The sequence below is a fragment of the Prionailurus bengalensis genome, chromosome A2 (assembly GCF_016509475.1).
Source record: "Prionailurus bengalensis isolate Pbe53 chromosome A2, Fcat_Pben_1.1_paternal_pri, whole genome shotgun sequence".
Taxonomy (NCBI): Eukaryota; Metazoa; Chordata; class Mammalia; order Carnivora; family Felidae; genus Prionailurus; species Prionailurus bengalensis.
The window spans coordinates 103,629,030-103,656,867 of NC_057348.1; the positions used below are offsets into that span (position 1 = coordinate 103,629,030).

Below are 27,838 nucleotides of genomic sequence, written 5' to 3' on the forward strand. Positions count from 1 at the left end.
GATGTGATCTATGCAACTCAGATTGTCATTGTTCCCTAGGCAATAATAAAATTCTTACAAAATAACAACACAGAAAAAAAACAGAAATATGTCAAGATTTGGAGTGAGGTTCAAAGAAATAAATATTTGCAATTGAACCGTCTATCATTGGGAATTCTAGATAATGTATCTGTGTTAAGTTCTAAAGCATATACTTTTTAAATAAAATTCTTCCTTCTTCCACATGCTGTTTTCACCCTGAATTATTATTATTATTATTATTATTATTATTATGCTTCTAAAATAACATCAACCTCAATGTATATATATCATGAAATGACCACCCAGTTATGAATATTTCTATATATCTAAGATAGAGCAAGCTTTTGGATAATTGAAATTTGTTGCATGAGTTAAACATGTTTTTGTTATTCCTTTTTGCATCATTTCTCCCTTTTTAACTCTTACCCTTACATTTTCTGATTCTTTCAGGGACACCATGTTTAAGATATCTTATCTGTTGCGACTGTAGGCAGTTATGAATTGTCATTATTACAGTGGCTGCCACTTCATTAAAACTAGGAAAAGAAAACTCTTTCCCTCTCTGTCTGCTCCTATCCCATGTGTTATCTCCCTCAAAATAAATAAATATTAAAATTAATATTAAAATAAATATTTAAAAAAAAACCTAGGGGGCAAACAACAACTTCCAGTATTTCCCTAGTTGGAGGACTTGGTATGCAAAAAAACTGTGTTTGGATTAATTTTTTTTTTAATATTACTGGTGTGATAAATGCCAAAAAAAGAAGATTGCTGTACTTTACTTTGGTACTGGATTCTATTAGTCATTGTACTGTATAGAATGCCAAGTGGGGTAGATTATAGTGTCATTTTAAGGTATTGAAGTCTCCTCTTCATTGGAAGGAAGTTTCTACTTGTTTCAAAATACAAGAATTTTTCCTTCAGGCATCACACTGTTATAATTTATTTAAGTATTCAAGTGGAAATAAGAGATTTGCTTTCTTGTAATAATTTTACTTATTTCTACTTGGGATTATACTATTAACCTTGGATTGCCATGCAAGAAAAATTACTGAATTAAGAGTTGAGCTACCTGAGTTTGAAGTTTGCCTCTGTCAGTTATCAGCTGTGTAATCATCAAATCACTTCTTTGGACTGCTTTTTCAGAGCTCTAAGATGCTATAATTTCATCTTGTTTATAACACCTCTTTTTTTTTCTGGCTGGAAATTGTTTATGTTACTTGTGTTTTGTTATTTAAAATTACCACAGAAATACATCAAAGATTACCATTTGGTAATAAGTATACTTAATTTAAAATGACTCTTTTGGGTAATTATAAATATATTCATTTTAAAAATAGCACTTTGCAGTGCCTGGGTGTCTCAGTCCATTAAACATTTGACTTCAACTCAGGTCATGATCTCATTGTTCCTGAGTTCTAGCCCCTCGTCTGGCTCTGTGCTAACAGCTTGAAACATGGATCCTGCTTTGGATTCTGTGTTTCCTTTTCTCTCTCTATGCCCACCCCCCACTTATGCACACGTGTGCTGTGCGCACTCTCTCTCTCTTTCTTTCTCCGCACCCCCCATCAGAAATAAGTAAATAAACATTGTAAAAAATAGCACTTTAAAAAAATAGCCTGGGTGGAATCTGACTCTTGATTCCTGCTTAGGTCGTGATCTCATGGTTCGTGGGATCCAGCCCTGCATCAGGCGCTGCGCTGGAAGTGCAGAGCCTGCTTGGGATTCTGTCTCTCCCTCTCTCTGATGCGCGCTCTCTCTCTCTCTCTCAAAACAATTAAATAAACTTGAAAAAAATAGCACTTTCATCAGACATATACATGGTTAAATAAGAAATTTATTGAGAAATACAACTATGCCATTGTGTGATGGTATCACCTCTTGGCTTTATGCCTTAGGATATTAATTACAGTGTGGGTATGAAAAACTTGCAATTGATGCAATCATATGAGAGGTTAAAGGATTTAAAGTATTAGTCAGAAATGTTAAATTATTGTATATCTTCAAAAGAATTGCAAATATGAACTTAGGACATTCACATATATATTTCAAAAATTAATTCAATGGTTAGATAATTTAAAAACCTGGTAGTAGTTGACTTCTATGCAAAAAAGAACCCCAATTACTGGTAGCAGTTTACTACTAGATAAAGAAACAAACTGAATTGCTACTTCATTACCTAAAGATGGGTTGAATGAAGAAAAATAGGGGAATGTGTGAAGGCCTTTTGGGGATTCTTAGATGTTATGGGACTCAAATGAGTAACTTCAATATTTCCCCTTTGATATTGGTTATTTGGATCACCTTATTGAAATGACCTTATTGCATAAATTATGCAAATTAAAAATAGATCAGTAGAGAAGGGAACAGTAATTTATCCTTTTTGTCAGTTGTTTTATCATTTGTATTATCTAGTATAATTATGAGTTTCAATCTACCCACTTATTTGATTAAAACAAATTTATTGAGCTTTAATGTAGTACATGTTGTATTATTTTTAATTAAGTCAAGAAAGATGAATAGGACAAGGCTTTTACCAGTTTTGTGATGAATTGTGTCAGAGGACAGAAATTAAAGCATAAAGAACAGGAATGTCACAGAAAGGAAAGATGAATATGTAAAGAGCTAGCTTCAAGGTTATAGGTGAAACCTGGATAAGTGTCAGTATTAAGGACTCTTCATACTGATGTTCTCAAACTTTAATGTGTGTATAATTTGCTTGCGGATCTTGTTAAAGGGCAGACTCTAATTCAGTATGTCGAAGTGAGCATGAACTTCTACATTTCTGGCAAGCTCCCAGGGAATGCCAGCATTTATGGGCCATGACTGATATTTTGAGGAGCAAGGCTCAGTACTGTTTTTTGGAAGTAAGAATGGATATATGTAGGTCCTACTCTTAAGTATTTTATCTATCTTAAGTTTTTTTATCCATGCATTATTCAACCACTGTTTATTTAGTGCTTACTTAGTACCAGATACTTTGCTTCCTGTGTACCAGAGTTACAAAGGTGAATAATTCATTGACTCTGGCAGTAAATTCAGTCAGTAACTTCAAAGATTTTTTTCTTTTTTTGTGTATATGTGTGGAGAAAATATCTTTATTTTTGTGTGTGTTTTCCTTTTTCTTTTTTTTTAAATTTTATTTAAATACAAGTTGGTTAACATATAGCCTAATACTAGTTTCAGAATAGAATTCAGAATAGAATTTAATGATTCATCACTTACATATAACACCCAGTGTTCATGGCAGCAAGTGCCCTCCTTAATGTGTAGGGCCTGCATTTAAAGCCTTTTCCTGGATATAGTCTTTTTCTAACTTATTCAATAATGTAATTAGAACATCCTGATTAGCAGTACATAGAGTTTATAAATTTACTTCCTTTAAATGACTAATTTAGTCACCGCTTGGTTATCTAGGGGTAGATTAAACAGTATGCAATTGGCAATGTTATTAAATGACAGTGGACTCAGTATCATGAAGAATTGAAATGAGAGTAATTTAGGAAGACATCAATGTATTGGACATCATTTCTGTTTAGAATTATTGGTACCTGTTCTAATTTGGGAATGTTCCTTGATCTCAACAGTCAGGCAAAATAATTTGTGGGAATGGTGCCTCCATTCTCTTTTAGTCTCTCTAAAGAGCTGTGGTCTGAACATGGGGATTACACATCTACAGGAGGCTGTCCTATGTGGATAAAGATTGTTAACATATTGACCGCAAATACCATTGTATTTATATTACTTTTTTTATTAAAAACCTTTTTAATGTTTATTTTTGAGAGAGAGTGTGAGCAGGGAAGGAGCAGAGAGACAGACAGAATCTGAAGCAGGCTCCAGGCGCTGAGCTGGCGGCACAGAGCCCGATAATGGGCTTGAACTCATGACCTGTGAGATCATGACCTGAGCCAAAGTCAGACACTTAACCGACTGAGCCACCCATGCACCCCATATATTATTTTTGAACATGTAGAGGTCATCTTTGTAATAGTAAATATGTTGTGAAATAATTGATGTAAACTTTGAACTAAATTCGTTTAAAGTAAGTAATTTATACCATGTTTTATTTCACCTAGGATTTGGGGACATCTGAGATCTTTTACTCCCACTTTTTTTATGACAGTTAGAAATTCTTTATATTATACAAACATGTATGTACACACATGAGAATACTAGAAGTAGGAGGAGTCCAGGTGTAGCATTTCAGCTATAGAAGCATATAAGTTACGAAAATTGAAATGCTCTAGATAAATCATAATTGTGTGACATGTATAAAGTGTTGAAAAAAATCATTCTGATTTTGGAGAACTTACTTTTCCTATCAGAAATTTGTGTAATTTAAAAGTAAAGAACTTATAAAGTACATTTAATTTGTTATGTTTTTATCTCTCATAGATAAATTGTTAACAAAATATTGCTAGAGGAATACAGTATTAATTAGAAATACTAATTTTCCAAGTCCTTAACTTAAGCAGTAACATTTAACAGAGAGTATTTTTTTATTATTATTAATTAAACATTAGATATTTCTGTGGCATCTTTTTTTTCTTAGAGAACCAGAGGACGAAAGCGAAGCTTCATTCCTGAGGAAGAAAAACATGAGGTTGGAATAAGTTAAGCATTTTTTACACAGTCTAAACTTTGAAAAACTTTCTTGCTTAAATTATTTCTTTTTTCCTCATATCCAGATTTTGTTTTATGTTTTGTTTTGTTTTGTTTTCTCTTGTATGGCAGGAAAGAATTCCTAGAGAGAGAAGGCAAAGGCAGTCTGTGTTACAGAAGAAGCCTAAGGCTGAAGATTTGCGAACTGAATGTGCAACTTGCAAGGGAACTGGAGACAATGAAAATCTTGTCAGGTAAATGGGATGCTGAGACTTTGTCTTCAGGGCATTAAGGTTCCATCTTCATCATTTTCTCATCACAGATATAATGGGGGAAAAATCACAGTATAGGGCTTTCTTAAAAGCTTATTTAGTGGAAACGGTAGTTCAGAAACATTTCATTCTCTTACTAACCTGCCACACATGGTTATTTTCTGGATTGAGATGTAATTAAGAGTTCAAAATCTGGATTTTGAACACAAGAAACAATTTTCTCTTGACAAGAGCACTTGACACAGTGCTCTGTATATAGAGGCCACAAAAACAATTTGATTTAAACACTTAATACTAAGATTATTACTTTATCTCATAAAATAGCAAAATTACTAAGTTGTTACATATTATAAAAGTTGAAATTTATTAGTAATAATGTTAAGAACAACACTTGTTTATTGACAAGAGCTTCATTAGCACTTCCTTACCATTTATCAAAATGAATGTGTTAAATGCTTCTCTCTTATGAAATAAAGAAAAGTGAAAAGATGGCCTAGGTAGATTTTGTTTTTTGTTTTGTTTTCTTCTTTGTTTCTTTGTTTTGATTTGGTACTTTTTTTTTTCTATCAGACATAATGCTAATCAGGAATCTGAGCTGATGTTGCACAGTGGCTATTCCTGAGGGTGCAGAGACTGTTAATTTTAACCTTTTGTTTCTTTTGTTGAGATGAAGAAATTTATTTAAAACCCTAGGTGAGATGGAGGAGTAGGTGGCACGAAAGGAAACCTCATTTAAAAGAGGTATCATTCTTTCAAAGTACAGTAACAAAGAGTCTTTTGGTATGTTAAGGGAACCCTTTCTGATTTCTTTTAAAAATTTTTTGATAAAACACTATGAAATTAACTGAGGGCATAGAAATTAAGTGTTTCAAAAAGAAAAAGGTGTTGAAACATATATTAGTCCTATTAAATGATTTTAAATATTTGCTTCCAAAATGATGTCATTTGTCATTAAAAATCAAATTTCTGTTTGTTTTCATTCCTCAAAAACATGCAGTTTTAAATTTTATGAGTTTTTTTTTATTCTATCATTAAAGAAGATAAGGAGAAAATAAAAATTCCAGTGAAGAAATGCAAAGTGCTTCAACAAAGTTAAGAAGGTCTATCATATTTGGTCAGTAATTTTTGAAGTAGTACATATAAGATGTCATGAGCACTCTCCTGAAGATGAAACTCATTTAAATTTAGGGTAGAGTAGTTCCTGTATCAGAAGATACACATGAATAATTCTGACCACAATATAATTTTCTGATTTATGTGAATAAAGAAATCCCAAGCATAAGCATAACATGATGGAGTGCATAAACTGTAAAAATAAATAAAAGGAAAAAAAATCCCATAAAACAGTCTTATATAATGAATAAAAATTCAGTCTAGAGGAAATCCTCTTGGGGTTGAGGGTTGTATTGTGGGATATAATCAATTTGAAACAATAGTTTAAAACATAGCTGGTTATTCTGTTTTTAATTATTTGAACCTATGTCAATATCAACCCTCTTATTTATTTTTTTCAAGATAGTTGATTCATGACATTTTTGCTGTAGGACCTATACATTTTTACAGGTTTCTATTTATTTTATTTGCTTGGTCATGTGTTTGAAAGAACCTAGGCTATATGTTCAATTTTTAGTTTAAAAACCACTTTATAGCAAGAGCAAGTCCAACACATCATATCATAGTTGTCATAAAAAAAAGTAGCCACCATCTTCCTTCATTTATAGCTGAAATTTTTAAAATAGTATTAGGCTTTCCTATCACTTATTTAATTAGTTTCTCCTATAAAATTTCCTTTCCTAATTGCATTATTATAACTTGCCAGAGTCTGGGATTTGGTGGAAAGTCTCCTGGAAGGTAAAGATATTTTTGTTACTCTAGAAATAATCAATATACAAAGTCTTCTTCCTTGATTTTGCCTTGTTAAGAAGATAACATCACAGATTTTCTGCAAAGGTTTTAAAGAGGTAATGAAGAGGGAATTAAATGTTTTATAAATATTATATAGTAATGTTTTTGAGGACAAAATAAGCTGGATATAAAGCAGTGCCATAAAATGTTTTATGGTTATAATGTGAATCTTCTGTAAAAAAGAAATACATATTCAATTTAAGCACTGTTGCTCTTGAGTTAAAGAAGAATTTTATTTTATGTAGAATTTCATGTGTTTTTTAAAAAGATAATCGTATAAGCTATTATCTGCCATTTCCCTTAACATCTCTTTTATTTTGTAATTGGCACCATTATCGCTTGCAAATCATTCCCACAAAGGTTCACACTTTTATGATTAAGTTGCATCTTAAATATTGTGTACACATGCTATTTTTTAACTTTAATTTTAAGACATTTTAAATGAAACTTTATTTTTCCCAAAGATATATTTCAGTGCTTAGTCAGAGATACATTAAACTTATTATGTCTGTTAGGTTCTCTTATAAAATTAAACTTCTTGGGTGGTAATTTAATTAATAGTCTTTTGCTGAATATATTTTCTCAAGTTCCTTTGAACTAATGTACATGACTCACTAGAACCTGCTGTTTAGCAGCTTTGATTTTGAAACCACACTTCTCTATGTAATTCAGGCTATATAAAAAATTCTTTCCTAATTATTTTCTTGCTTTTTCAGTTATTGTATATGTGTATATGTGAATTTACATGTGGAATTTTTTAATATCATTGGAAATTGAGTTCAGTTAATCAGTTAACTGTAATATTAGTTTCCAACTGTTATTTTCAGTTTGCCTCTAAGTTTTTCTCAGGTCTTTGACAAGTAATTTACCATTTCTGTGTCTCAGTTTTTCCCTCTATTGTACATGATCAAAATTATACTCTTTTCCATTAGGGACTTATATAAATAACTACTGAGTGATCATATTTTTTCCGTATAAAATAGTAGGGTAGTGGTATTATTTAGTAATACAAAGGATACATATATGTGGGCTCTGAAATAAGGGTTCCAGTTGGTAAATATGTTGCGGTAATAATACATGCTTATTTTTTGCTTTTCAGAAAATGTGCACGTCCTGTTTTTGTATCTAATTATTTCTAGAATATGGGGGACAGAAAACTTGAATTTGTTGAAACATGTTCTCTAAAATAATTAGACTGAACTATTTGCACTAGACATGAAGAATCTGAAAATGATCAAAGTCTTAAAGAGAAGGATGGTTTATAGTATCTTACAAATTTTTTAAAAATACTGCTTCCTTTTTGCCATTTGCTTTTAACATTTAATTAAAAATTATGTGGGAAGTTTCCAATTAAAATGTATTTTTTTTATGCTACTGAGGGCTAAAGACCAAAATGAAATTCTGTTTTGAAATTGTGAAGTCTTTTTAGGCATTTATCTCTTTGTAATGGATGTTCTTTGTTCTAGGTAGTTATGGCCCATGCAGTGATCTAGTATTTGTTTTTGTTTCCACATTTCTGGCACATTTAATACTCAGTAAATGCTTGGTAAATGAATGACTACTTCATAATAACTAATGACTGATTATTCTTTGCTGAATTAATTAAAAAAATGTATACTGTTACAATTTATTCCTAGAACAAATTCGTCATTAAATAGAAGTATTTGGTGAAAATATTTAAAAGCCTTAATAAAGGAGGATTGCTTTTATGTCATTAAAGAATAGGGGATTATTTGTTTCTGTGTATTAGGGAAGGAAATAGGAACTACAGACTTGAGATTAGTTAGTTGATGCATCAGTGTAATAATAGAAATGAAGTGATCCCTCTTCTTGATCATATTTGACTTGCAAAAGATAGATTTTTAGATATAGGTGGGCCTTTCTTCTAAGTCTTCATTAAACTATCAAATTAAGAATAAAACCAAACTTTTAGACCTCAAATTTTACTTTAACTGTGCAAACTCATTGTGACACATTTTATTACTTAATGGGAGATAGGAGAGAGGGAAAAGGTTTCTAAAACTAAGAACCCTAGAATCCATTGTCGCCTTGAATAGCATCTTTAATTTTATCTTGTATTGTTGCTATTACTCAGACACATTGAGTGTAGGAAATGATCTATGAAGCTATTTCACTTTTATAGCTATGTCCACACTATTAAACACTTATTACTATATTCTCCTTGAGTATATGGCAAATTACATAGATATTTAACCATTTTAGTTATGAGATGAGGATGTCTGTTTGGTCTCTTAACAATATTATTAGCACTTTTATTTAGTTCCCATTTTAAACATCTGGATTCTGAGTGTTCCCCCTGAAACTAAATTTAATTGTATCATAAGCTGTTGGAACACCAGCAAGAATTTATATTTATCAGATTTGTATTTCAAATATTAGTCTTTGATTACTCAGATGTTTTTAAATTACCTGTTTTGTTCTAACATAGATGGAGGCTTATTAGATTGCCTGTGTCATAGTTGAGAAGGTGTTTTCAGGTAGAGATTTTATTAGACTGGAGAGTAAAGCTAAGATTAGTTACAACTTCAGTTACTATATTCATAGGACATCGGTTTGCTGAAAATGGATTGTTTTAAATTACTTAAAAAAATGAAACCTGGTGTTATTTTTTAAGAACAGTTGAGATTACAGCTGATAGATTTCTTAAAACAAATAGCATGTATTATTTTATTTTGATTACATACTTGTTAGTTTATTATTTCTTGTGCAATTTATCACATAATCATTCTTAATGATAAAATTTGCATACTCATGTAGGAGTTTCATGATTGTAAGTGATGGTGTAAATATATATTATTTGGATACTTATGAATTAAAACTTAGAAATAACTACAAGTTTTAAAATGATTTGTGTCTTCTAAAAAATTTCAAATGTATTAAAAACAGACATTCCTGTACAAAGACATTTCTGTACAAACTTCTGTTTTTATTCTTTGCTTCTATCAGCAATTACAAGGATAAGTTTTAGGGTTTTGTTTTACTTGTTTTGTCTTGTATTCCTGAGTCAGTGGTTAGTACCATTGAATTACTGTATTCTAAAGGACTATTTCTAAAACTTGGATTTTAATATTTCTTTCAGTTATATGTGGTAAAATGTATCCTCTCATGTCACCCTGACAGCCTTTGTGTTATACCGCTTTCTTCAAGTTTGGCTGTTACTCTGTCTGGTATATATTTAACTTGGCTTTTCACTCTTGAAAGTATAACCATCTTGAAGGCATAGTCTCTGTTTCACTTACCCTCATAAACCTTTATGTTCTCGCTCCAAGTTACTGAACACCAACCCCCACCCTCACCAACCATGATGGTTAGTGGCTGACACACTTCATAGGAAGTTGTATTATGGAATCATTGCCAGGATATTAAATCTGACTAATTGTTATGTTAGATTTAATATAAAAGACAAAGAGCAGCATACAAAGATTTCTCAGAAGACATATGGACTTCCTGTACTCTTGGCTTGAAGAAATAATGCTGCCTAACTCCTTTAACAGGGTTCACATCAAAAGAGAAGAAAAGTCTGGCATTCTAAATCCAAACTGATGAAGCTTTAGGAATTAAATGTAAACAAGGAACATAATTATGAACTCTTTGAACGTTTATTTTCTTAGATATTTAACTGTTCTTTTATTTTTATATATAATTTTAATAACGATTATAGAAACAGTTGCTTTTGAAGGAAATTCTGATATGATTAGTGAATAATATCTAATACTGAAGCAAGATTAAAATTCAGTAAAATTAGAACACCTATTTCTGTCACTTTCTGGAGTGTTTAACATAATTACGTCTTTATTTTGAGAAATACTAATAAATCTCCATTTTGTTTAGTACACAGTTGATTTTAACTTTTGATATCTTTTACAAAGGTATTGCTTTATGAGATCATCTTTAGTAATGAAAGCTTAATTTATTATTCTTGAAAACATGGTGGTTTAATTGTGTTAACTTTTAAAAAGCTACTTAATTGGATAAGCTTAATACTACACATAAAACTCTATAAGAATGCAAATAGTTAATACATGAATAATGCTAGAATGTATAAAGAATTCAGTCTGATTATTGATTAACAAAGATGTTTTTCTTTATTATCAAAGATAAGTAGGAGAAAAGGGAGCATATATATTGCAATTATTTACAGTTTTAAAATATATTATCCTTTATGATATATTTTTAAAAGTAGATATTTTTTAAAAAATTTTTTTTTCAATGTTTATTTATTTTTGGGACAGAGAGAGACAGAGCATGAACGGGGGAGGGGCAGAGAGAGAGGGAGACACAGAATCGGAAACAGGCTCCAGGCTCTGAGCCATCAGCCCAGAGCCTGACGCGGGGCTCGAACTCACGGACCGCGAGATCGTGACCTGGCTGAAGTCGGACGCTTAACCGACTGCGCCACCCAGGCGCCCCTAAAAGTAGATATTTTTTGAATTTGAATGTAGACAACAGAAAATTAAAAGTAAAAAAGTGGCTCTACCTAAATAGAAACTTAATCATACATGTTTTGTTTCAGTGTTTTAAAATCTAGACTATGTCAACTACATAGACAAACAACAATTTAATGTCCCTAAAATTGTGAATTCTGAAGTAATAATGAAATGATTAAACAAGCTTAGACAGTTTCATGGAAATATTGTGTCCATATTAAAATTTATTTAAAAGTGTCATGTCCCTTAGTTCTCTGTTTGCTTGAGTTTAGAATATATAGGAAGACGTTACATAATTGCTAACCCAAACAACTACGATATGTGAATTTACTAAGTTCGTGTGTGTGTGTGTGTGTGTGTGTGTGTGTGTGTATGTGTATGGTCTGTTACATACAATGGAATGCATAAATGTTAAGTGAATAAATTGATGACTTTTAACAAAAGCAGGTACTCCTATAACCCCCCATTTCTAATACGATCTGGAACATTTTCATCACTTCCAAAAATTGTGCTGTTTTCCAGTCAGTCATTCTTTCCAAAGGCACCTACTTTTCTATTTTTCAAACTTATGTTACTTTTCCTTTTCCTCTTGTAGAATTTCATATGAATTATATGTTAATTTTTATTTGATATCAGCTGTTTCTAATGGGTATGTGAAGGAATCCCACTGTGGTTTTAATTTGTATTATTCTGATCTATATTGATATATGAGGATGTTGATAGGCAAGTCAGTTAATCTCTGTGGATCTCTGTTTTCTTATTTTAGGAGAAGAATTTCGGCTATATCATATCTGAGGTCTAGCACACTAGCTCCGATAATCAAAAATTATATGATATTCCAAGTCCCCAAGTCCATACTGCTTATTTGTTTACATTCTTTCACAAGCCCTCCATGGAAACACATTTTGTCAGTAACATTTCTCTCTAGGCTACTCTGTATGTAGAATGTAATTATGTTTTCTTCAGTCTCCAAAAAAAAAAAAAAAATTTCTTAGAGTGAAAGCTGTTTTCATGTTGTGGTGTCTCATTTACCTAAATAGGAGGGGAAAGTAATTTAATTCACAACTTCATCTTTCATTGATAAATAGCAAATACTTCTTTTCTTTTTAAAAAATAAATATATTGAGATCCAGTGTTTGAACTGCAAAATCAGCCATTATAAGTGTAGAGCATAATAATGACTTTTACTACATTTGTTAAGTGATTTGCTATCACTAAAATCCAGTTTTACAATATTTCCATCACCTCAAAAACTTCTATGCCTGTTTACTGTCAGACCTAGTTTCCACCTTCAGCCTTAGGCAACCTCTGCCAACATTTCCCTACCAGTTCCTCATAGCCTATTTACTTTCCTGTCCTGCTCTTTTCATCTTAATATTACCATTATACATATTTCTTGTTACAGATTTTTTTTAAATTTTTTTCCTAAAGGCAACAAAGATTCTTTTTCTGATCCAAGCTTTAGTCAGTCTCCTGAACCTCCTCCTAGGCTCATCTGTGTACTTCTTTGTAAAACACAGGTTTAGCAAGAACTCTGCTAAGTCACTTTTATTTTTTAATCTTTAACGTTAGTTTTTATTTTTGTAATGTTTTTCTCATACAAATAATTTTTACCTCTCAGTTAATCTCACCTTTTCACTCAATTTCAGGTATTGTCCTGAATTTCTCGCCTCCAACATCTCTTAATTTTAATGCTGTTTTAATCCTGTTGTGGTTTTTTTTGTTTAATTTTTTAATTGAAGTATAATTAGCATATAGTGTTGTTATATTAGTTTCAGCTGTGTAATATAATGATTTAACAATTCTATAAATTACTCAGTGTTCATCACAGTAAGTATACTGTTAATCCTCTTTATCTCTTTCACTTATCCCTCCACCCACCTCCCCTCTGGCAGCCACCAGTTTGTTCTCTAAGAATCTGCTTTTTTATTTGCCCTTTTTTCTTTGTCTGATCATTTGTTTTGTTTCTTAAACTCCATGTATGAATGAAATCGTACTCTACTTGTCTTTCTCTAACTTATTTCACTTAGCACAGTATCCTCTGGCTCCATCCAGTTTGTTCCAAATGTCAAGATCTCATTCTTTTTTAGAGAGTACTAATCCAGTGCATGTACACACACATACACACCATCTCTTCTTTATCCATTCGTTTGTCAGTAGACACTTAAATACTTGACTTGCTTCCACATCTTGTCTGTTGCAAATGATGCTGCCGTAAATATAGGGGAGGATATATCTTTGAATTCATGTTTTTGTTTTCTTTGGGTAAATACTCAGTGGTGGAATTATTGGATAATATGGTAATATTGTTTTTAATTTTTTGAGGAACCTCCATATTGTTTTCCAGAGTGGCTGCACCAGTTTGCATTCCCACCAACAGGGCAAGAGAATTCCTTTTCTTCTACATTCTTGTAACACTTGTTTCCTTTGTTTTTGATTTTAGCCTTTCTGACAGGTGTGAGGTGACACCTCACTGTAGTTTTTTTTTAATTATTTTTTTAACATTCATTCATTTTTGAGAGACACAGAGAGACAGAGCATGAATGGGGAAAGGGCAGAGAGAGAGACACACACACAGAATTCAAAGCAAGATCCAGACTCTGAGCTGTCAGCACAGAGCCCGACATGGGGCTTGAACTCACTAACCGCGAGATCATGACCCAAGCCAAAGTCGGATGCTTAACTGACTGAGCCACCCAGGCGCCCCTCATTGTAGTTTTCATTAGCATTTTGCTGATGATGAGTGATGTTGAACATCTTTTCATGTGTCTGTCAGTCACGTGGATGTATTCTTTGGAGAAATGTCTGTTGATGTGCCCATTTTTTGATTGGATTTTTTTGGTGTGTTAACTTTTATAAGTTCTTTATATAGTTTAGATATTAACCCCTTATCAGATGTATTATTTGCAAATATCTTCTCCTATCCATAGGTTGCCTTATGCTTTTGTTGATAGTTTCCTTTACTGTAGAAGAGCCCTTTTTTTTTTTTTTTGGTGCAGTCCCAAGTAGTTAAATTTTGCTTTTGTTTCTCTTGCCTGAGGAGACATACCTAGAAAAATGTTGCTAAGGCTGACGTAAAAGAAACTACTCCCAATGTTTTCATCTAGGAGTTTTATGGTTTCAGGTCTCATATTTAGCTCTTTAATCCATATTAAGTTTATTTTTGTGCATAGTGTAAGAAAATGGTCTAGTTTTCAGTTTTGTTTTATGTGTAGCTGTCCAGTTTTTCCCAGCACCATTTGTTGAAAAGCCTATCTTTTCTCCATTGTATATTCTCATCTCTTTTTGTTGTGGTTTAACTATCCAGTTATGCTTGGGTTTATATCTGTTCTCTATTCTGTTCCATCGATCTATGTGTCTGTTTTTGTGCCAGTACTATATTGTTATGATTACAGCTTTGTGGTATAATTTGTAATCTGGAATTGTGGTACTCCCAGCTTTGTTTTTCTGTCTCAGGATTGCTTTGGCTCTTCAGGGTCTTTTGTGGTTCCATACAAATTTTAGGATTGTTTGTTCTAGTCCTGTGACAAATGTTGGTATTTTGATAGTGATTGCATTAAATCTGTAGATTGTTTTGGGTAGATTGCTTTCTGAACATTTAAATAATGTTGGTTCTTCCAATTCATGGGCATGAAATATCTTTTCATTTGTGTCATCTTCAATTTCTTTCATGGATTTTTTTTCCATTAATTACTTTTCATTCATTTGTTTTTATTGTTTTTATTTAAAAATTTTTTTTCATTTACATCCAAGTTATTATAGCATATACTGCATCATTGATTTCAGGAGTAGATTCCTTAATGCTCCTTACCCATTTAGCTCATTCCCCCTCCCACAATCCCTCCAGTAACCTTCTGTTTGTTCTCCATATTTAAGAGTCTCTGATGTTTTGTCCCCCTCCCTGGTTTTATATTATTTTTGCTTCCCTTCCCTTGTGTTCATCTGTACTGGATCTTAAAGTCCTCATATGAGTGAAGTCATATGATAGTTGTCTTTCTCTGACTAATTTCGCTTAGCATAGTACCCTCTAGTTCCACCCATGTAGTTGCAAATGGCAAGATTTCTTTCTTTTTGATTGTTGAATAATATGCCATTGTGCGTGTGTGTATGTGTATGTGTGTGTATGTATATATACACACACACACACATATATATATACATGTATATATACGTATACACACACACACACACACACACACATATATATATGTGTATATATATATATATATAAAACTTCTTTATCCATTCATCCATTGATGGACATTTGGGCTCCTTCCATACATTGGCTTAGTTGATAGTGCTCCTATAAACATTGGGGTGCATGTGCCCCTTCAAAACAGCATACCTGTATCCTTGGGTAAATACCTAGTAGTGCAATTGCTGGGCCGTAGGGTAGTCCTATTTTTAATTTTTTGAGGAACCTCCATACTTTCTTCCAAAGTGACTGCACCAGTTTGCATTCCCACCAGCAGTGCAAAAGAGATCCCTTTTCTCTGCATCCTCGCCAACATCTCTTGTTGCTTGAGTTGTTTATTTTAGCCATTCTGACTACTGTGATGTGGTATCTCTTTGTGGTTTTGATTTGCATTTCCCTGATGATGAGTGATGTTGAGCATTTTTTCATGTGTCTGTTTGCCTTCTGGATGTCTTCTTTGGAAAAATGTGTATTCATGTCTTTTGCCCATTTTTCACTGGATTATTTGTTTTTTGGGTGTTGAGTTTGATAAGTTCTTTATAGATTTTGGATACTACCCCTTTATCTGATATGTCATTTGCAAATATCTTCTCCCATTCCGTTGGTTGCCTTTTAGTTTTGCTGATTGTTTCCTTCACTTTGCAGAAGCTATTTATTTTGATGAGGTCCCAATAGTTCATTTTTGCTTCTGTTTCCCTTGCCTCTGGAGATGTGTTGAGTAAGCAACAGTAAGTTGCTGTGGCCAAGATCAAAGAGGTTTTTGCCTGCTTTCTCCTCAAGGATTTTGATGGCTTCCTCTCTTACATTGAGGTCTTTCATCCATTTTTGAGTTTATTTTTGTGTATAGTGTAAGAAAGTGGTCCAGGTTCATTCTTCTGCATGTTGATGTCGTTTTCCCAGCACCACTTGCTGAAGAGACTGTCTTTATTCCATTGGATATTCTTTCCTGCTTTGTCAAAGATTAGTTGGCCATACGTTTGTGGGTCCGTTTCAGGGTTCTCTATTCTGTTCCATTGATCTGAGTGTCTGTTCTTGTGCCAGTACCAGACTGTCTTGATGATTGCAGCTTTGTAGTATAGCTTGAAGTCCGGGATTGTGATGCCTCCAGCTTGGGTTTTCTTTTTCAAGATTGCTTTGGCTATTTAGGGTCTTTTCTGGTTTCATACACATTTTAGAATTGTTTGTTCTAGCTCTGTGAAGAATGCTGGTCTTATTTTGATAGGGATTACATTGAATAGGTAGAGTGCTTTGGATAGTATAGACATTTAAACAATATTTGTTCTTCCTATCCAGGAGCATGGAATCTTTTTCCATTTTTTTGTGTCTTCTTCAGTTTCTTTCATAAGCTTTCTATAGTTTTCATTGTATACATTTTTGACGTGTTTGGTTATATTTATTCCTAGGTATTTTATGGTTTTTGTGCAACTGTAAATGTGATCGATTCCTTGATTTCTCTTTGTCGCTTCATTGTTGGTGTATAGGAATGCACGCGATTTCTGTGCGTTGATTTTATATCCTGCAACTTTGCTGAATTCATGAGTCAGTTCTAGCAGTTTTTTGGTGGAATCTTTTGGGTTTTCCATATAGAGTATCCTGTCATCTGCAAAGAGTTCAAGTTTGACCTCCTCCTGGCTCGTTTGGATGCTTTTTATTTCTTCGTGTTGTCTGATTGTTGAGGCTAAGACTTCCAATACTGTGTTGAGTCACAGTGGTGAGAGTGGACATCCCTGTCTTGTTCCTGACCTTAGGGGGAAAGGTCTCTGTTTCTCCCCATTGAGGATGATGTTAGCGTTGGGTGTTTCGTATATGGCTTTTATGATCTCGAGGCATGATCCTTCTATCCCTACTTTCTTGAGGGTTTTTATCAAGAAAGGGTGCTGTATTTGGTCACATGCTTTCTCTGCATTTGAAAGGATCATGTGGTTCTTGTCCTTTCTTTTATTGATGTGATGAGTCACATTGATTGTTTTGTGGATCATTGATGTTTTATATACCTCCTTGGTTAAGTTTATTCCTAGGGACTTTATTATTTTATTATTATTTTATATCCTAGATATTCCTATTATTTACAGTTCTGAGGTGCAATTGTAAATGGGATTATTTCTTAATTTATCTTTCTGCTACTTCATTATTAGTGTAAAGAAATTCAACTGGTTTTTGCGTATTAATTTTGTATCTTATGAGTTTACTGAAATCATTTTTCAGTTCTAGTAGTTTTTTGGTTGAGTCTTTCTGCAAACAGTGAAAGTTTTACTTTTTCCTTACCAATTTGGATGCTGTTTATTTCTTTTGTTGTTGTTTGATTACTGTGAGTAGAACTTCCAGTACTATGTTGAAGAAGTGGCAAGAGTAGACATTCTTGTTCTGTTCCTGATCTTAGAGGAAAAGCTGTCAGGTTTTCACCACTTAGTATGATGTTGGCTCTGAGTTTTTCATATCATGGCCTTTATTATACTGAGATATGTTTCCTCTAAATCTGCTTTATTGAGGGTTTTTGTCATGGATATGTGTTGTACCTTGTCAAATGCCTTTTCTGCATCTTTGTGATGCTCATGTTTTTTATCCTTTTTTCTTTTTCATGTGATGTATCACATTGATTTGAAAATATTGAACCATCCTTTTATTCCTGAAATTAATCCCACTTTATCCTGATGATTGATTTTTTTAAATGTATTGTTGAATTCTGTTTGCTAATATTTAGTTGATGATTTTTATATCATCACAGATACTGGCCTATAGTTTTTTGTTGTTGTTGTTTTTTTCTGGTTTTGGTATTAATACTGGCCTCATAGAATGAATTTGGAAGTTTTTCTTCCTCCTCTATATTTTTGGAATAGTTTGAGAAGAGTAAATATTACCTCTTCTTTAAATGTTTGTTAGAATTCACCTGTGAAGCTATCTGGTCCTGTACTTTAGCTTGTTGGGAGGTTTTTTTTTTGTTTGTTTTTTTGTTTTTGTTTTTTGTTTTTTTTTATTAGTGATTCAATTTCATTGTTAGTAATCGATTTGTTCAAATTTTTTATTTCTTCCTGATTCAGTTTTGGAAGATTATGTTTCTAGGAATTTATCCATTTCTTCTAGGTTATTGAATTTGTTAGCATATAATTTTTCATAATATTCTCTTATAATCCCCTTGTTTCTGTGATGAAGTTGATCTTTTCAAAGAAACAGCTTCTGGTTTCATTTATCTGTTATGTTCTTTTGGTCTCTATTTCATTTATTTCTTCTCTAATCTTTATTATTTACTTCCTTCTATTGGCTTTGGGCTTTGTTCTTTTTCTAGCTCTTATAGGTGTTAGATTGTTTATCCTGCTAAGTCACCTCAGCTAGAATCCCCTGCCCTTGATATCTGATCATCCTAGATATCTGCTCTGGTTCCTCACCTTCCGCTTTCCCCCAGGTAATGTCTGATCACCTGGGCTATCTTCAGCAACAGTCTTCTTGGGTTGGTTTAGCCAGAATTTCTCCTTATCTTTGATGTTTCCCTTAGTAATTTTCCACCCACTAACCCCCACCCTTTTCCTTGGCCATAAATTCCCACTTGGCAATGCTGTATTCAGGGCTGAGTTGCTTCTTTCCTACTGTAAGATCACATTGCAAGTGGTCCTAATACCTATTGTGATGGTCCCAAGTGTGATTGGATATTTTTTTTTAGCAGAGGAACTTCTAATTAGATACACTAAAAGGGGTCTTGAAATGTGAAAACATCCTATTTTATTCCCTCTTCAACTCAATATTTTCTTTTAAGTTTTTTTTTAAGTTTATTTATTTTGAGAGAGAGAGATAGCAGGACAAGGGCAGAGAGAGGGAGGCAGAGAATTCCAAGCAGGCTCCACACTGTCAGTGCAAGAGCCCGATGTAGGACTCGAACTCCCAAACCACGAGATCATGACCTGAGCTGAAGTCAGACAGTTAATTGACTTAGCCACCCAGGTGCCCCTCGATATTTTTAAACATTGGATATTTTTAAAAGAAGCCCACTAGATTTATGTAAAAAGCCTAAATTTTATTAAATTTTATTATCTCTTATATTGGGAGACAGTATTATGTAACATGATTAGTTTGAGGATTTATAGCTACTCAGTTGAGTTTGAAACCTGTTTCTGTGAGTTAGCGCTGCCCTTGTCTTTCTTGTGCCTTAGTTTCCTTACCTGTAAAATAGCAATAATCAATAGTGCTTACCCCTTAGGTTGTTGGAGGATTAAATGAGATCAATGCGAATATAGGGGTTGGCTAAATGGTTAGGGAATTGTAAATGTTCTGCATATGCCAACAACAACAATTGTAATAAAACACTTATGTACCAGGTACCATACATATTTAATCATTTAATGCTCATCCTATGAGCCAAGGAGTATTATTATCTCCATTGAATTGAAGAGGAAACCATGATATAGAGGACTTAGGTAAATTCCCAGAAGTTGCATAGACTAGAAAGTAGTGGAGCTGATATTCAGATTCAGGCTGTCAGGCTCTAGCGTCTGTACTGTTAACCCTATATATTCTTAGCATAATTTGCATTTCAGCTCCCTGGTTAGATGAAACTTGCCGTTGATAAATGTATTTGTTGTAGGCTAAATGATGACAGCCCTTTAGGATGATTTGATATTGTGTTTATTTTATAGTTTACATGATATTCTTTGAGACTTCAGTGCTATAATCTTCATTCTTCTAACCATGCTATTTGAGTTTCTTTGATATGAAGATTTCTTAAAATGTACTACTTTTTCTTTTTTAATTTTAGATGTTATTGAATTGTTCTTTATTTATGTTTTATACTGAATGAGGATCATAGCACTAATAATGGATCCAACCTTTGACGATGTTTGTCTCTGTGTTGTTTGTTTTTAAAGAAATATACCTTTGCCTTTTTAGGGGGCAAGATTACATTCTTTTCAGATATTTTAAGAAATGTTAATATCTAAAAGGTATATGACTATAATATGTTCACATAATATTTATGTTGTGTATGTACATATAAAATATATTAAAATACATACAACTTTAATGCCATATATATTAATTGAAGGTTGCTGTTTGTTAAAATCTGTGATGCCATCTATGTGTTTACTTTTTGATTATTGGTAATTTTAATTGTGGTCATCTATTTACTAAATGCTTTTGAAGTCCCTTTGTCTTGTCTTAAAGAACAACACACATCAATGCTATGCTGTAATTGTAGATTAAGGAAATTTCTGAATATACCAGCACAATGACATGAAATTTTAAGAGAGGTGTATTTGTATTAACCACCAGTTGTGCAAAAAAAGAAAAAAAGAAAAAATTACAAGCATAGTATCTTTGCATCTTGTCAATTGTATTTGTAGAACAGATACATGTTACATATTATAGGCCTCTTGATTGTTATCTGAGGGTTATTTGGAGAGGAGGGATCATGTAAATAGTGAAACAATACAAGATAATAGACAAAGATTGTGGTCCTTTGAAATTTAGTTAGCTTAACAAATAAGACATTATCATTTTAGAATATTCATGAAATAAATGTTAATTTTTTTTTTTTAGTTGAGAATTTGAGTCTTACTTCAGGATACATGAAACTGAGACTTAAATCTAAGAAATATACAACTTAAGAATTACATAACTGTAGGGAAATCTTGCTCATATTTTAAAATGTGTGTATACATGCATGTGCACGTGTATTTTAGTTAGCTGTATGCTATTTGAACAGAAATGATTATACATTTCTGTTTTATTAAGGACAGAGAAGAGAAACTATTAAGCTTCCTTTTCCCTCATTCTTCTTATTCACACATTCTCTGTAATGTGCGTCATTAGTATAACTTTAATATTCCAGTTAATAGTGTTGACATGTATGGAGAGACTGTTAATAAGGAAAATAAGGATGATAATTTTTCTGCTTATTAACAGAAGAAAATCTCTCTTTTTGAGAGCGGTAGTACGTTTAATATTTAATAGACTCAAAAAATGAGCCTCACTTGAAAACTTAATCAGCCAAGAAAAACGGTAGGGAGGGCATAGAGCTAAAATTGAGAGGTTAGAATCTGAGGTAAGGCTTTGCCAGCAAGAGGCTGTGTCACCATCAGGAATGAAGATAACTTCTTTGGGAACTAGTTGTCTCATTCATAAAATGAGTGGTGTACTAGATCAATTTGAAAATCCCCTTTAATTTTCATTCTGTGATTTTATAATATATAGCAATGAAGACAAAATTCAGAAATTAAAGTTATTTGGGTGTATGGAATTCTGAATAATTTACAGCATAAAACTTTCACCAACAGTGGTATTTTTAATTGTATTATTAGCCTGTAATATTTTTCTGATTTTAAAAAAATTGAGTTATACATTTTATAGATAGTAGCCTACCAAAATATGTGAGTTATTATAAAGCAGATACTTTTCAGTTTTCAGGTTTGTGAGAAATGGCTTATAGTAGAAATGTTTTCTTTTAATCTGGAAGCTTTTTTCTTACTAATTTTCTAAGGTAAAATATTCTAGGTTGAACTTTTAAGTAGGCTAAATTATATTATGGATAAAAATGACAGGTTATTGGGGCACCTGGCTCAGTTGGTTAAGTGTCCGACTCTTGGTTTCAGCTCAGCTCATGATCTCATGGTTCATGAGTTTGAGTCCCACTTTGGGCTCTGCGCTGGCAGCAGGGAGCCTGCTTGGGATTCTCTCTCTCTCTCTCTCTCTCTCTCTCTCTCTCTCTCTCTCTCTCTCTTCCCCCCCACCCCCTTGTCTCTCTCCCTTTCTCTCTACTCCTCCCCTGCTCTTCCTCTCTCAAAATAAACATTTAACAATAAAAGTTAGGGGCGCCTGGGTGGCTTGGTCGGTTAAGCGTCCGACTTTGGCTCAGGTCATGATCTCACAGTCCGTGAGTTCGAGACCCGCGTCGGGCTCTGTGCTGACAGCTCAGAGCCTGGAGCCTGTTTCAGATTCTGTGTCTCCCTCTCTCTCTGCCCCTCCCCTGTTCATGCTCTGTCTCTCTCTGTCTCAAAAATAAATAAACGTTAAAAAAAAAACAATAAAAGTTATAAACATTTAAAATAAACATTAAAATAAACATTTAACAATAAATGTTTTAAACATTTAAAAATAAACAATAAACAAATAAAAAAATTTTTTAATGACATGTTGTCTAGGTAAATATAGCAGGTTTCATATTTACTCTAACTTTGTATCTCCTAATTGTTTTACAGGTATGTTATATAATTTCATTTTAATTAAAATTTTTCTTTTAATTCTTAATTCATTTTAATTCTTTTTGTGAACAGTTTCAAGGAGCAAATAATACTTTTTCTCAACTGGAATGAATTAGGATTATCAATTTCTGAATGAGCTCTTCCTACTGCAATGTACTTAATAGGATTTAAACCTAAATGTATCTATATACAGCAAGCTCCCCTTTAAAAGAAGCTTCCTCTAATTCTGGTCTCACTTTTTAGACTGACCTCACGTATTATTAAGAAACAATACAATCAAGAATTAAGTTGACATTGTGAGATGACTTGGTAGCTGACTTTTACCATTGTACATAAACAGCACAGTTATTCTAAATCACTGTATCACTTTCAGCCAGATAACCACTAAAATCACTGCAGTGTGGTTTCCTGAAAATGCCATAATCCTTCAAATGCCACATTAAACTGAGAGAGAAAACCATCAGTAGTGCCTGCACAGTTATGTAGAAGGATGAGCCATGAACCAAGTGAAAAGATGTTCTGGAAGAACAGTAACCTTTCTCTTGATGTGTGTATTTCCCATTACATTTTTGACACAAAATGTTGCAAAATGATTTAATGGTGGCATTTTGTTTTGCTGACTCCTTTTTTTCATTAAAAGAAACCAGTTAGGACAGAAATGTAGGGGAAGGGTGACCAAGCACTGAATTCTATTACGGAAGTCTGTTTTCAAAATAAATTAAAAAAAGATTTTAGGAGCATGGCTTTTCCCTCTTTACATTGTATGTAAACTGTAATATACAAATCATTTAGTTCTATTATATCTGCAAAAGGATGGCTTATTTATTCTTTAAAGTTAATTTCTTTTCTCATTGTGCTCTTCCTCTTCTTTTTTCTTCCTAGTAACCCTTAAACATATATGACCTGTCAGTAAATCAGGAAAGCTTTGCTTAATAAATGCATACATCTCACTTACTACATGTAACCCAGAAAGTGTCCTTTGTATTATCACTTTGGATGTATATTAGTAGAGCTGATCATACAGGGGAACAAAGTGTGGATAGACTAAGTGGTTTAAAAGATCAATACCTGTTAACTTTGAGAAGATACATTTCTATTGGGAATTAAGTTATAAAGTTGGTCCACATAAAACTAGTACAAAGCTTATTTGCATCTATGAAAACATGCCAAGAAAGAGAAAGTGACTTACCAAAATATAGTTTGTAAGACTTTTGCAGCATGGATTTTTGGTTTTACTGTTGATGTGGCTGTCTGGGTATGGGCCTAATCACAAAATTATTTAAAAACAAACAAAAACTTGAGAATCTGTTTTGCACATTACCATTTCTTAGTATCTCCTGTTTTAAAAAATGCATCAAATAGTGTTTGACCAAACATTACTTTGGTTGCCCCTACTCCTGGGATTATAGGAGTATTCATAAAAAGTGCAGTATCTATTAAAGGAATGGGAATTTAATGTGAAATTTCTCAGTCAGTGTGTTTCCAATTGTTGACTTTTACATGAATGAGTAGCTCAGTAGGAGACTCATTGCTCTCTTTGAGCTCTGTAAATGAAGATAAGTTTTCTAACAAATGTTAACTCTGCTGCTTTTTCTTCTAAATGTCTCAAAATGGTAGAGTTTACATGGAGTTCATCAATTATTTATCTTCATTTTACCTTATTTTTTTGCTAATAAGTGTAAGATTAAAAGAACACATCAGGATGGATATATATCCCCATGCTTTTAACTAAAAATGACTTAAGGGTTTTGTTAGTGATACATTTCAAGTATGCCCTACTGAACAAGTACTTTTCTTTTTCTTTCTCCCTCCCTCCCTCCCCTCCCTGTCCCTCATCACCCCCCACATCCTCCTCAGTTCCTCCTCCTCCCACCAATCCCTTACCCTCCCCCCATCTCTCTCTCTCTTTCCCACCCCACCCATACCATCATGACCAGAAAGCCACAGAAGTTTGTCATATAAAAATAATGTTTTCCCCCAAATTTTACATAATGGGAAATCTCAGTATAAGATTACCCAGTGAGATAATTGTCAAAAATGAGTGGTAGCCAGTAAAACCAATGGGGCTGTAAAAGGCTGGGTAGGTTAAAGCAAGTAAAGAAGAAAGGAACAAGGCATTCCATAGGAGAAGAGAGACTGTGGCCATAGCCAGAAGATGGAAAGTCCTTTTATGGCAGTAGGTAGTTCAAGCAGAGATCAATGGGAAATTAATTGACCTGGAACAGCACAATGTGTGGTTGTTTTTTCGGATTGTCATATTACATAAATAAGATATATAAGGACATTTTCTATAACACTGTTTTCAAACTATTACTCTTTGCTACAAATGTAGTTAAAATAACAATTATAAAACTTACAGTACAGCATTACAACTAAAAATTATTAAACTACAAAATGTTCATAAAGAGAACAAATATACGTATACACACATACCTTGGAAAAAATAAATAAAACCATTAGTAAAACAAATGCTTTGGCATATTCAGCTAGCTTTTTATTTTAAGAGAATTAATTGGATACTGGATTAGGACACATTCAACTTACTGAATTGATTTTTTAAGTACCGAAGCAATGTATATTGTTTGTAATCATGTAGATAACAAATATAGAGAGAAATGTTATTTACTTCTTACTTACTCTAAACCCCACTCCTTAGGTGTAATATATTAAGTTTAGTGTATGATCATTTATACTTCATCTGTGTGCAAACAAAATATTCAGAACCCATTGACTAACCTCCTCCCCCCCTCTAGCTTCTCTCTTCCTTTTACAGTTATGGTAGGCTTTACTCTGAAACTTGCTTTTTTTTTTTAAATTTAAGAACACCAAAAAACTTTTTTCAATAAATCTAGAACTAAACCAGACTTTATATAGCTACAAAATATAATGTGGATTCAGGGGCGCCAAGGTGGCTCAGTCCTTTCAGCGCCCGACATCAGCTTAGGTCATAATCTCACTGTTTATGGGTTCAATCCCTCCTGCCACCGTGCTCACAGCTCAGAGTCTGGAGCCTGAATCAGAATCTGTGTCTCCTTCTCTCTCCCTTTCCCCCATCATGCTGTCTCTGTCAAAAATAAATAATAAAACATTTAAAAAAAATAAAAAATATAATGTGGATGTGCCTTGATTTACTATAATAGTTCCCTATTGATGGTATTTTTTTTCTATTTGATCTCTGTTCAAAGTGAGTTTGGTAGACCAAAGAATATGTTTATTAAGTATGTGTGTATGTATATATATGTATGTATGTATATATGTATATGATGTGTGTGTGTACTTTACATTTTATAGATACAATTACTTCATTACCCAGTTGACACAAATATATGAGAATATGATCACACAGATTTTTAACAATCCAGTTGATAGAAATCGGCATTTGGTTGTATGTTGTGACTGCCTATGAGACTGAGAATTTATCACACTGATTAGCCATTAGCCATCTGGGTTTTCTCATCCATGTGTTATCTTTCCATGTGCCTCTTTATTTATTGATGTTCTGTCCTTTTTTATTTTTATTTTTATTTTTATTTTTATTTTTATTTTTTGAGAGAGAATATGCCACAGTTGGGGGATGGGAGCAGAGAGAAAGAGGATCTTTTTTTTTTTTCAATATAATTTATTGTCAAATTGGTTTCCATACAACACCCAGTGCTCATCCCAACAGGTGCCTGCCTCAATGCCCATCACCCACTTTCCCCTCTCCCCCCACCACCCATCAACCCTCAGTTTATTCTGAGTTTTTAAGAGTCTCTTATGGTTTGCCTTCTTCCCTCTATGTAACTTATTTCTCCCCCCTTACCCTCCCCCCGGTCTTTTGTTGAGTTTCTCAGGATCCACATATGAGTGAAAACATACGGTATCTGTCTTTCTCTATATGACTTATTTCACTTAGCATAATACCCTCCAGTTCCATCCACGTTGCTGCAAATGGCCAGATTTCACTCTTTCTCATTGCCAAGTAGTATTCCATTGTATGTATAAACCACATCGTCTTTATCCTTTCCTCAGGTGTTGGATATTTAGGCTCTTTCCATAACTGGCTATTGTTGAAAGTGCTCCTGTAAACATTGGGGTACATGTGCCCCCTATGCATCAGCACCCTGTATCCCTTGGGTAAATTCCTAGCAGTGCTATGATTGGGTCATAGGGTAGATCTATTTTTAATTTTTTGAGGAACTTCCACACCGTTTTCCGGAGTGGCTATACCAGTTTGCATTCCCACCAACAGTGCAAGAGGGTTGCCATTTCTCCACATCCTCTACAGCATCTATAGTCTCCTAATTTGTTCATTTAGCCACTCTGACTGGCATGAGGTGGTATCTCAGTGTGGTTTTGATTTGTATTTCCCTGATGAGGAGTGACACTGAACATTTTTTTTAATTTTATTTTTTATTTTTTAAAATTTACATCCAAATTAATTAGTGTATAATGCAACAATGATTTCAGGAGTAGATTCCTTAGTGCCCCTTACCCATTTAGCCCATCCACCCTCCCACAAGCCCTCCCATAACCCTCAGTTTGTTCTTCATATTTATGAGTCTCTTCTGTTTTTTTCCCCTCCCTGTTTTTATATTATTTTTGTTTCCCTTCCCTTGTGTTCATCTGTTTTGTCTCTTAAAGTCCTCATATGAGTGAAGTCATATGATTTTTGTCTTTCTCTGACTAATTTCACTTAGCATATTACCCTCCAGTTCCACCCATGTAGTTGAAAATGTCAAGATTTCATTCTTTTTGATTGCCGAGTAATACTCCATTGTATATATATACCACATCTTCTTTATCCATCCATCCATCGATGGACATTTGGGCTCTTTCCATACTTTGGCTATTCTTAATAGTGTTGCTATAAACATGGGGGTGCTTGTGTCCCTCCAAAACTGCACACCTGTATCCTTTGGATAAATGCCTAGTAGTTCAATTGCTGGGCCGAAGGGTAGTTTTATTTTTAGTTTTTTGAGGAACCTCCAGACTGTTTTCCAGAGTGGCTGCACCAGCTTGCATTCCCACCAACAATGCAAAAGAGATCCTCTTTCTCCGCATCCTCACCTTCAGGCATCTGTTGTTGCCTGAATTGTTAATGTTAGCCATTCTGACAGGTGTAAGGTGGTATCTCATTGTGGTTTTGATTTGTTTTTCCCTGATGATGAGTGATGTGGAGCATTTTTTCATGTGCCGGTTGGCCTTCTGGATGTCTTCTTTGGAGAAGTG

The 27,838-nt window shown here is 33.4% G+C and overlaps 1 protein-coding gene across 5 annotated transcripts in view; it reads left to right on the forward strand.

Annotated features, from left to right (window-relative positions):
* The window catches only part of PHF14 (PHD finger protein 14), a 213,954-nt gene that overhangs the window by 94,321 nt on the left and 91,795 nt on the right, over positions 1-27,838 (forward strand). For 4 of the 5 annotated variants that reach the window (XM_043588972.1, XM_043588974.1, XM_043588973.1 and 1 more), the window contains 2 exons: positions 4,574-4,624; positions 4,756-4,877. In XM_043588972.1, the coding sequence (XP_043444907.1) occupies positions 4,574-4,624; positions 4,756-4,877 (173 nt within the window). Of the gene's footprint in view, positions 1-4,573; positions 4,625-4,755; positions 4,878-7,899; positions 10,929-27,838 lie in introns of those variants that run through there. The other variant, XM_043588975.1, reaches the window with a different exon arrangement.